General features: G+C 35.7%; 1 protein-coding gene across 3 annotated transcripts in view; it reads left to right on the top strand.

Annotated features, from left to right (window-relative positions):
* Positions 1-12,017, top strand: part of LOC126883268 (transcriptional regulator ATRX-like) — a 442,769-nt gene extending 430,752 nt beyond the window's left edge. For all 3 annotated transcript variants that reach the window (XM_050648594.1, XM_050648595.1, XM_050648593.1), the window contains 2 exons: positions 527-748; positions 11,811-12,017. In XM_050648594.1, the coding sequence (XP_050504551.1) occupies positions 527-748; positions 11,811-11,830 (242 nt within the window). In that variant the 3' untranslated portion in view covers positions 11,831-12,017. The remainder of the gene's footprint in view (positions 1-526; positions 749-11,810) is intronic.
* The last annotated feature ends 342 nt before the right edge of the window (positions 12,018-12,359 follow it).

Genomic DNA, 12,359 nt, shown 5'->3' with positions numbered 1-12,359 from the left:
ATTTGAATTACTCCTCTTGGCTTAAAAACAGACCATATCAATTTTGAAGTTGGACCATGTGAAAAAAAAGGATTTTTTTTTAATTAAAAAAAATTCTTTTACTATAATTTTTTTTAAATAGGCGCTTTACCGATGAAACTTACAAATCCTATGAACAATACATAAATAAAGTAGGTACCTTATAAGGCTGTAACGATTAATTTCATTCGGGATACTAATAAGTGCTTCATTTTTTTGTTATTTCACCTTAAAATATTCGATTTGTAATTTGACGAATAAGAACCAACTTTTCATTACCTACAACTCTGTTTCTACTGATTCTACAGACTTTTCATCCCCTAGATGGGGTTGTTTTCACCCCCAGGGCAAAAGCCTGATTCGGCATAGGGTAGACTTTGAAGAAAAGGGCCAACCGAGTTTAAACCCAAATTTTCATTAAAATCGGTGTCGACTCTCAAAATTCCACGGTTTTACAGTTTTTACCTCTGATGACTGGTCTATATTTTATAATTTTGTTTTCTTCTAGATCAACTAAATGTAAGCTCAGCTGCGTCGAAGAAAACTAGTACCGATAACAGAGATCTAAATAAAAATTTAAAAGGAAATATAGTTTCCTTTTCAAGTAATGGATCCAATGAGGTTACAGATCTTACTAAGGATCACGAGGAAAATTTTAATTCAGGTCAAAACTCTAAGAGAATGACTCAAAATTTAAATCGGAGAGAGAAGACTGTGACGGAAAATGACGGTAAGCAGAAAGGAAATCGAAACAATGTTTAATTTGAGTAGCCAATTTTAAATATGTCTTTTATTTTATTAGAATTCTGGTCAATGACAATATTGATATAAATATAGATGTTGTTCTGAAGCTATTTCCTTGTGGCATTTTTATAATCAACTATTTTCAGTGGGAAATAAGCCACAATTTTACCAAAAAAATGATTTTATTAACGTTTCGAAGCCCAAATCGGGTTTCGTTGTCAAAATACAAAATACTACTAAAATAAACAAAAATGTTGTTGCTAAGTAAAAAAATTCTTCTAATAATTTATTTAATCTGACTCATTTATATTGGCAATTCAGACGTATATTATACATTTTAAAGTAGAAAACTTTAAAATGATATCGCCAATATTTATGAGTTGCGTTCCTGGGACGACTTTACTAAAAGATAGTTCATTCGATTACATGAAATCAATCCCAACTAAAGAAATTCGTCACAAAAAAATCATAGCATGTGATCTGTCTTTAAAAAGACAACCAAATGCAACGATGACAGTAAAATTCTCGCGTTAGAGATTCCATAGTAAATCACGAGGGAAAACCAGGAAAAAACCTCGTGATACCATCCCGACATCGTAAGTATTTTTTTTTTATTAAGTAAACCGCGTCAACCATGAAAGGTTATTGGCGGGGTAGAGTTGTACATAAAATCAGATGTTTGCTTATAACAACTAATTACGATTGAGAACTTAAGCTTATTTTTATATTAGATTGTACAATTTAGTTAGTTTTAGAAACTTAGTCACTTTATCACATTTACTATAGTTCAGAGCACTTTTCAGATCACTTGGTAAATCACTTTGCAGTCGTTCCAGGTGATAGAGTGAGCAACTAACTCGTATGTATTTGGTCTTACATTTAATTTACTTTCAAAAAACTAATATCAAATTCTGACTTTAATATGTTTAAATTATAAATAATATTAATAATACATATATATATACAATAAGTAATACTTAAAATATAAAATTTGTACTCGATATGTTATTGGCTTACTAATCGTGGTATTTTCTTTCTATTGACTTCCTCTTTCAGTATGGGTAAAGACATCCTACTGCATTCTACCGAGGAATTTGCGACACAGTTGGTTTCATTTAGCATAATTAGAGCCGCTTCTTTGATTTTTCGCTTTTTACTATCTGATTCTTTCAGGACTATACTTGAATCTCTCCACTGAACTCTGTGTTCATTATCCCATGCGTGTTGACATATTTGAGATCTATCAAATTCTCTATTTTTAATATAAGATTGATATTCACTTATTCTAACGTTTAATGGTCTTGATGTTTCACCTAAATAAAATTGTTCGCATTCACAAGGTATTTTATAAATGCAATTCTTTGTTCTTTCTTGTTTATTGTTAGGTTTAGTTTTAGATCGAATAGATCTCAATGTGTTTGTTGTTTTGAATGTTGTTGAAATGTTGAATTTATTTCTATTGTTTCAAGTTTGTCGGATAGTCCTTTTATATAAGGTATTGATATTTTCCTCGTATTATTTCTTGTGAATGTTGTAGGATCCCGTTCTAAGTTGTTCTGTTCCATTCGATCCAGTCTTGACAATTCCTTATTTATAAACGATAAAGGATAAATCATTTTTTAATAAAACAGATGTTAACAATTGTTTTTCTTCTAAAAATGAATTTTCGTCTTCTTCTTCTTCTTTTGCCCTTTAATTCGTCCAATTTTGAACATAGGCTTCCCCCAGTTTCCTCCATTCGCTTCTGTTTAGTGCTTTCTGTTTCCAGTGCGTTCCTCCTATCTTTTTAATGTCGTCTCCCCATCTCATCTGGGGTCGCCCTCTTGCTCTCTTTCCTGTCCATGGTCTCCATTGTTGTATCGTGCTATTCCACCTATTGTCCGTTTGTCTAGCGTTATGACCTGCGAAGCTCCATTTTAGCCTGGCTATATGTTGGCCTGCGTCTTTGACTTTTGTTCTATTTCTGACCGAGTTGTTTTGCTTTTTGTCTGTCAGTTTTACTCCTAACATTGCTTTTCGTTAGAAGTAATTTACTATGGAATCTCTAACGCGAGAATTTTACTGTCATCGTTGCATTTGGTTGTCTTTTTAAAGACAGATCACATGCTATGATTTTTTTGTGACGGATATTCTTTAGTTGGGATTGATTTCATGTAAACGAATGAACTATCTTTTAGTAAAGTCGTCCCAGGAACGCAACTCATAAATATTGGCGATATCATTTTAAAGTCTTCTACTTTAAAAGTATAATATACGTCTGAATTGTCAATATAAATGAGTCAGATTAAATAAATTATTAGAAGAATTTTTTTACTTAGCAACAACATTTTTGTTTATTTTAGTAGTATTTTGTATTTTGACAACGAAACCCGATTTGGGCTTCGAAACGTTAATAAAATCATTTTTTTGGTAAAATTGTGGCTTATTTCCCATTGAAAATAGTTGATTATAAATATAGATATTTAAAGAGGTGGCTTTCTGGTCTATAGACCGGGATCCCGAGTTCCAAAAAAAGTTGATTAATAGCAAGCTGAAAATTTGTTAATAGCTTAACGGTGTCTAGTCGGACAAACTTTGATGTACGGGAACACTGGAACAGGAGAAGTTTTAATTGTGGACCAGTTTAAAAATTTGAAACGTCAGATTACGAAGACGTACCACGTATTTTGTCGGACAGAACATCCAATTGATTTGTTACCCTTTCATTAAACTCTCATGTAAAAATCAGACTGCTATTACTAACCAGTATGATTCCTGTCATTTGACATGTTCTTCGTGTTCCACTCATTAAAATGCCCTGTTGGAGATAAACACAAGTCTTATTTTTGCATGAGAGTTTAATGAAATGGTAACAAACCAATTGGAAGTTCTGTCCGACAAAATACATGGAACGTTTTCGTAGTCTGACGTTCCAAATTTTTAAACTATTCCACAATTCAAACGTCCCCTGTTCCAGTGTTCCCATACATCAAAGTTTGTCCGACTAGACACCGTTAATCTATTAACAAATTTTCACCTTGCTAATAATCAACTTTTTTTGGTACGCGGGATCCAGGTCTACTATTCCACTGCGACCTTTTCAGATCTATTGTGGTCCTCTAGTCCTTGATAACATTCTCTACCCTGAACCTTTTTAAAAAGTCTAACAGCTTCGAGACTGGACTTTCCATGTAGCTATTTGTCGGTAGATCTTCTTCTCCTAATGCAGAGAACCGCACATTTGCCAGACTGTCACACTGACATACAATGTGCTATGCTGTTTCTTCTTCCAGGTGACAGAATCTGCACAGGTCATCATCTGACAATCCCATCAGCTTTAAGTGCCAATTCAGCTTATAGTGCCCTGTTAGCAGACCTACTAATAGCTTTGACTGTTTTCCTGTCTTTGCTTATTAGGTGTGCCGTAAATTTTGGCGAATATTATGTAATGAACTGTTTCGCCTGTCTTTGTTCTGGTGAATTCATTGAATTCATCTACCATTCCAAAGATTTGTGAGCTACCCACTCTCTTCTTACTGCCTTTTCATCGCCACAGAAGGATTTCGGTCCAACGAATAGCATTGATGAGCCTTGTTTGGCCATTTCATTTGCTTTTTCATTGCCCTTATGATCCTCGTGCCCCGGTACCCAGACTACCGTAACCTTGCTACGGTCTCCTAGTTTATTGTTATAAAACTGACTTTACTATTTTATTATTTATGTTTTTAGGCACTAAGTTTAATTTTAGTTGACTTTATTTATTTTTAACTTACAAATTTAACTTACAACTAAACAAATGAAAAACACTGAATTTGTATCTTTTATTTTACAAACTACGATATCTAATTTATTTATTACACCAAATCTAATAATGTCCTTACATAATTACAATTACAAAATATACCGCACTCGTTACATATCAAAATACACCGACGCGACGTTTTCAAATTCACAACTAACTTACTAATTCCAAAAACCCCTATTTATACATTATTACAATGTTCCAGAATAAGAAAGATTATCACGGAAGAATCCATCTTATTCTAGAATAACAATTGAAGGGCTATTTACACAAATATCAAATAAACATTTTCTAGAAAGAAATATTGAGGTTAATATACCTGTTAAAAAGGTCTCCCTTTTAAATGCAGTCATAAATCAAATTATGTAAACAAGACCCTTTCTGTTAAATTATAATAAATAGGCAAGGAGCTGAAAACAGTCGGGTGACAAAATCACGTCACACTGCCCCCTCCTTAAAAGAAGCCTTGAACCTTGGCGGGACTCGAACTGGATGCTGGTATCTGCAACTGGACCCTATTTTACAACTCCCAGTTGTATAAAAGTGGCAGGGGACGGTCTTCGCTCCGCACCAGTAACTATGCGGATTGCAATAGACTAAAACCTGGACATCGGTGTCTTTAAAGATTTCTTCCACCATATTGCGGACAACTCTCCAGTCTAGTTGGCGGCATTTTAACTTTGGCATGGCTAACTTTTGTACGTCGGACTCCAACACGTGCTCTCTCAATTGAATTAATGCATCCCATACATCTTGGTAGGTAGGGTGGTCATGGACAGTGTCTTTTGTTACCAGATAGAATAGGTAACGTGATGCATCTTTGAGTTTCAATGCTTTGCCAGGAGCTGGCAGTTGGCATTGAACTTCTACAACTCGACCAAACTTCCTTCGGAAGGCGGATGCCAACCCTCGTGCGTCTCTGATACTGGCCGGGATGGTATGGACCAGTGAATAGTCATCGGGAAGTGCGAGTAGATCTCGCTTTTCTTTAGTGGTAACACCATGTCTCGCTTTACCGGTACCTCCGTAGGCCCCCTTGAACTCCTCAAACGTGAGGTCAGGTATTTCTCGAACTTGGTTGACTTCCACTTCTTCATCTACGTCGTAGTCTCCCTCGTACGGCGCCAACCGGTTATGGTGGACTATCATCGGCTTTCCCCTAGGAATCTTGCTTATTCGGTAGATAAACATCCCTTGTCGGCTTGGGTATCATACCGTTTCTTCATTCGGTCGCTAGCGATCTGAAAATGAGAACGGACCAACTCATGTATATCGTCCATTCTTCTTCGCAATTCATTCACATAATCCTCACCAGCCACATCTTCTCCAGGTCGACATCCAAACTCTAGATCACAGAGTAGACGCATCTCACGTCCAAATAGGACTTTTGCTGGTGTTTGGCCCGTTGATTCACAGCAGATCTATAGGGCATTGCGAAGAACGGAAGGTACTGGTCCCAGTCTCGCTGATGATTAGACACCATCTTTGTCAAATACTTGCTGACTGTCTTATTCATACGCTCCACCTTTCCATCCGATTACGGGTGATAGGCCGTGGTTCTTGTCTTTTTCATGCCTAGTCTATCACAAATTCCCTGAAATAGATCGCTCTCAAAGTTCTTTCCTTGGTCACTATGGATCTCCAGAGGCACTCCAAATCGGCTGATGCAGTCTTTGATTAACACATCTGCAATAGTGGCGGCCTTCTGGCCTGGAATTGCGTAGATTTCAACCCATTTCGTGAAGTAATCCATTACCACCAACATGTATTTGCATCCATTTTCACTTTCTGGAAATGGCCCGGCGATATCCAAAGCTATTCTTTCAAACGGACTTCCAACATTGTACTGTCTCATAGGAGCCTTTCTTTTCCGGTAGGATCCGTTACTTGTAGCACAGGTAGTACATTTCTTATACCAGTCCTTCACATCGTCGGAACTATTCATCCAATAAAATCGTTCCCGAATTCTCTGAAGGGTTTTCTTTACACCAAAATGCCCTCCTGATGGACTGTCGTATAACTGACGAAGTACTTCGGCTACTCTGCTCTTTGGAATCACCAACTGTGTTCTCCTCGCTGAACCATCATCATTTTCCATTACACGTTTAAGCAAGCTGTCTTCCAAGATACATGAGTCCCACTGGGTCCAATACGTCTTAACTGCTGAGCTTAGACTTGATATTTCTTGCCAAGATGGTCGACGATTTTCTTCTTTCCATTTTCGAATCTTCTGTAAAACTGGATTTTTTCTTGTTCTTCCTTGATCTTGGTAGGCGTCCGCTCATCGTTGACTACTGTTGTTCTTAGTACTGCTGCTTACTTTGCCTCCGCTTTGTTGCAATGGGAACACTCTGCTGGACACGGCCTTCTAGATAGAGAATCAGCGTTCCTGTGGCTAACTCCGGCCCGATGCTCGATCTTGAAATCGTATTCTTGAAGTCGTTCAATCCATCTGGCTATCTGACGCTCTGGATTCTTAAACTGCATTAACCATTTAAGGGCGGCATTGTCGGTTCGGATTAGAAACTTCCTTCCATAGAGGTATTGATAGAAGTGTTCCACTGATTTTACTACTGCCAGAAGTTCTCTTCTTGTGGCGCAGTAATTTCGTTCAGGTTTCGAAAGCACTTTACTAAAATATCCCAGAACTCGTTCCTGTCCTTGAACCTGAGACAGCACTCCTCCAATTCCCAAATTACTTGCATCCGTATCTAAGATGAACTCTCCTTCTGGCAGTGGATACCCTAGTATTGGCGCTGGAATTAAATACTTCTTCAAAGTTTCAAAGGCCGTTTGGCAGTCTCCATCTCAGCAATAATCCCTTGCTTTCTCTGTAAGTCGCGTTAATGGCTTAGCGATATCTGAAAACTTCTTAATGAATCTCCGGTAGTAAGTACATAGTCCCAGAAAACTTCTCACTTGATGTTTATCAGTTGGTTCAGGCCATTCCTTAATGGAATCGATTTTTCCTTTATCCACGGCCACTCCTTCTTTGCTGACTATATGACCTAAATAATTGAAAGACGAAGTAGTTTTCAATCCTAATAGTAAATTATTAATATTGAAAATATTAAAAATATTACTAAAAGATCCTAAAAGAGTCAAATGGATGCTGCAGTGAAGACGAGAGGGAAGGAATTCTACACTATGCAATGTGTAGAATTCCTTCCCTCTCGTCTTCACTGCAGCATCCATTTGACTTGCAAATTGTAGAAGTCTTGGGGGTGTCACCAGGAAAGTGTACCAATAAGTTTTCAATTTAAAAATCTTTTAGTAATATTTTTAATATTTTTAATATTAATAATTTACTATTAGGATTGAAAACTACTTCGTCTTTCAATGCCAGATGGCGCTAGCCACCTACTATCATCACTTCAGTTGCAATGGGTGGGAAAACCTCTCGATACGAATCAGTTAAAATATGGAGAACAGTGCCTACGTTCCTTCCGATGAAGGCTCCAATAAGAGCCGAAAATCGCGGTTCAAGAGACTGGACTGCACTCCGTATTCTAATTGAAAAGTAAGATTGTTTTGCCTTCGCATTGCAACTGAATAAAAATGGTATACATTTTTATTTTACTAAATAATTGACTTTACTTTGAAATAGCTGGCATTTCTTGGGGTTTAACATTAACTGGGCAGCTTTAAGTCGAATTAAAACGTCTTCTAAATTCTTCAGGTGGTCTTCAAACGTCTCCCCCAAAACGATTATGTCGTCTAAATACACCAGGCACGTTTTCCAAGATAACCCTCTCAACACATTTTCCATAAGCCTCTCAAATGTCGCAGGAGCATTACAGAGTCCAAACGGCATAACGTTGAATTCCCATAATCCAGATCCTGTAGTGAAGGCCGTCTTCTCCTTGTCCACTGGATCCATTTCTACCTGCCAATATCCAGACTTCAATTCCAACGTAGAAAACAATTTACTTCCAGCCAATGTGTCCAACGTATCGTCGATCCGAGGCAGAGGATAACTATCTTTCTTGGTAACATTATTCAACAAACGGTAGTCCACACAGAACCTCGTAGTTCCATCTTTCTTCTTGATCAGGACCACCGGAGAGACCTATGGGCTCGTAGAAGGTTCTATCACCCCGTCTTTCTTCATTTCTTGAACAATCCTTTCAGCTTCCTCTCTCTTCGCCTGTGGTAATCGTCGAGCTGTTTGACGAATTGGCTTAACGGTACCACTGTCAATTTTATGTTTGACAACTGTCGTTCTTCCTGTCTTTCCTCCTTTCGGTACGAATATGTCACGATATTGCCGAAGAAATTCCCTTAATTTCCTTTTCTCCAGTTGATTTAGAGATTGGCCTGCAACTGCAACCATTTGGTCGAACTTGTCGTCCAACTTGGAATTATCTGATGTTGTCGTCTGACGGATTATGGACGTCACGGGTACACAAGTTCCTACTTTTGTCTCCTTCTTGATGGTCACCGGGTAGTCATTGACATTAATCAATCTCACGGGAATTTCTTTAGCAGAAGTAACCAATTCCTTTCCAATTATGATTCCTCGGCCAACCTCCTCGTCGTGGTTCCATGGCTCCATCATAACAGGTGTTCCTTCTTCTACAATTTCCTGTAGCCACGCTACGATGATCGTTTCACTCCTCGCAGGCACAACTGTATCTTCTTTAATGGCTGATAGCACAGTGCTGTTATCATGTGGATGAAGAAATACCTCCATTACAATGTATATACATTGTAAAACCCAAATGATGATTTCCAAAGTTTATACATTGTAAATTATGATTCGGGAGTGCTCCTAGTAGCATTTAACGTCTTTGTTTGTTTATTTCTACTGCATGTTGAATGTAAATTTAGATTAGTCATTCAGATAAATAATGGTATGTATACCTTGCTTTAAAATCAACTTCATTATACTTTTTTACACTATTATACAAATACATCACACTATTATACAATTCATTGTGATCTTTCACAGATCTTATATTTTTACATATAAATATGTATAATGCATTCTATCTTCCAAATCGTCACAAGATGAACTCTAAAGACGACAATAATAAATCCAAAATTTTTCGAAATTATAGGTATACGCTCTGAGCTTCGCTGGTGTCACTAACTAGCGGATTACTAATGCAACTTTCGCCGGAAATTTTTAAATTTATTATTTAATTTTTATCGCGTAATATTTACGACGCAAAGTAGTAATTAAATTGTAATCGATTTTTTTAAGATGTTGCTAATCATTTTGACGTTCTATTGATGAAATATTAGTTTCTTACTTCGGATACTTTCAAAATTATCGTGTAGATTGCGCTTAGATTAATTACATATTACGAAATATTACAAAAACTTAAATTCAATATTTAAAACGTAAGTATATTTATGGTAAAAATTATACCACAGCTTTGACCAACTAATATTTTTTTATATTAAGGTGTTTAATTTCAATGTTTTAAATTAATACTTTGACATTTATGTCAAATTTTCAGAAAAAGTTCACTGACTTGTCACTACTGGCGCTCACGAACTTTAAATATCCCCTCTACGTACGAGCTCACAGCGTATACTATGATGATACTTCACAAACTAAGCTAAGAACACTTTTGTTTGTCCGCTATAACTTTTCCCATGCGTCACGATTCATTTTCAAACAAATTAAGTCAAAACATAAAGTGAAACGAACGTCGATGTGTACAGTCGGAAAAATGAAAGAATACCCATGAACGAACATATAAAACACGCTGTATTTTCCTGTCACCGTGTCAGAAAGAAAATTGCCCAGCGCAAATACATGTAATAATAATTATTACATGTACTTGCGCTGGCCAATTTTTTGTGTGACACGGTGACAGAAAAATACAGCGTGTTTTATATGTTCGTTCATGGGTATTCTTTCATTTTTCCGACTGTATATACATTTTGTATACTGTATACTATATACTACACACATCGGCGTACGTTTCACTTTATGTTTTGATTTAATTTATTTGAAAATGAATCGTGACGCATGGGAAAAGTTATAGCGGACGAACAATATTTATAAGTAGTGTAAAAGTAAGGTTAAAAACAGTCGATTATTCAAATCTTAGACAAGAAAAGAGAGAGGACGAGTAATCCTATGACCAAAAGTGAAGCCAAACCGACACCAGAGATTTTGATTATCGACGTATCTTTGGGGTATTGTTATGCATTGAGTATTTAAAATAAAAACATGAAATGTATTTAAAATGAAGAATTTGTGTACGGTAAATGTTTGATTAAGTTGCTCATATTACGTACATATGTTTCAATACATCATATGTTTTTATTACGAATTTTAGATGATGATTTACTTTATTTTTTATGAAATTTTAACCTTCAACGAACACCCACCACTGGCAACCCATTGTTATTTTTGACGTGACCGCCATGTTTTTGGTGACAAACAAACCAAAAACTGGCTTCACTTTTGGAACGTGTGTGTTAAATGAGTGTTACCCGTCCTCTCTTTTTTCCTTGTCTAAGATTCAAATAACCGCAGAAAATGGGCTGGTTACTTTTGACAGTCCAAAAACTGTCGGTTCCAATTGAGTAATGATGGGTGCAACATATTTTCAAATAAACGGACAATCCAAATACAAAAATAAATCGTTTATTTGTTGGTGCAACTGGTCATAAATAAATTATTTATACGGTAAAAATGTAATGTTAGTTGTCTGTTTTATTATAATTTTATTATGTTAAAATACCTTTACAACTGGGTCCATATGGTGACTGCAGGCGCTAATTGGTTAAGAGCGTGGGTGCAAAATTTCAGGTTAATGCTATTTAAATGCATTCATTTTATTCGAATCCTGAGAAAACTAATAAGTATTTTTGAACAATTTAAACGCAGAATGAAATAATTGTATTATTACCGAGGGCCGAAAGTCACTGAAAACTTCCATAATGTTAATTTTAATGTGACAGGGGTGAAAGAACAAAGAGAAAATTCAGTGTGATTTTTAATTTCAAATATCTCATTCAAAAGAAACTTTTTGTTTATTCTAAGGGACTTTCGGCTCTCGGTAATAATGTAATCTTTCATTATGCGTTTAAATTTTTCAAAACTAGTTATTAGTTTACTCAGGACTCGAAAAAGATGAATGCATTTAAAAAGCATTGGTCCGAAATTTTGTGCCTATGCTCATAAAATAAGTTTATTGTGTCGTTTCGATTTCCATTCCGGAAATCGTTCTCAAAATATAAAACATTAGTATTGCATATTTTAAAACGTTATTTTACTTTATTTATATGTTATTTCCTTTTTTAGATGTAATTTCCCTGTTATAAAAAAAGAACTGGCATAGTAGGTGTTCCCGAAAACCTTCAAGTGGATATTTATCTGCGCTGTATATTTTGTTTATGATAATTGGTTTTTAGTTTATAATTATTATTTATTAGATTAGAATATTTTATAGAATGTAAATATGTAATAATTATTTGTTATCTACATAAAAATATAATCTACTTTTTCTCAGAGGCTTCTTTCAGATTTGTTTTTATACCAAATTGCAAATAAAAGGGTTATATGTACTGCAATAACCTTTTCATATTTGGCTGATTACGATTCTGACAACTGTCAGATTTAACTAAAATGTTATGCAATGATTCTCTACATTCTTAAAATCATACATGACGTCAAAATTAATGACACACTGAAAGACTGAGAATAATTTTAGGTTTTAGATGTATAGATGTATGTAATATGCAAATCATTTTTTTTCCGATTGTAGCGTCGTGTTTTAACAAGACCTACCTTTTTCTGTCACTTCTGACGCACTGAAAAAAACCTCTGAGAAGCACCATAGACCAAAATTTA

Source organism: Diabrotica virgifera, chromosome 4 (genome assembly GCF_917563875.1).
Source record: "Diabrotica virgifera virgifera chromosome 4, PGI_DIABVI_V3a".
Taxonomy (NCBI): Eukaryota; Metazoa; Arthropoda; class Insecta; order Coleoptera; family Chrysomelidae; genus Diabrotica; species Diabrotica virgifera.
Note: the sequence above shows the minus strand (reverse complement) of the source record. Positions and strands in the feature narration are given on the sequence as shown.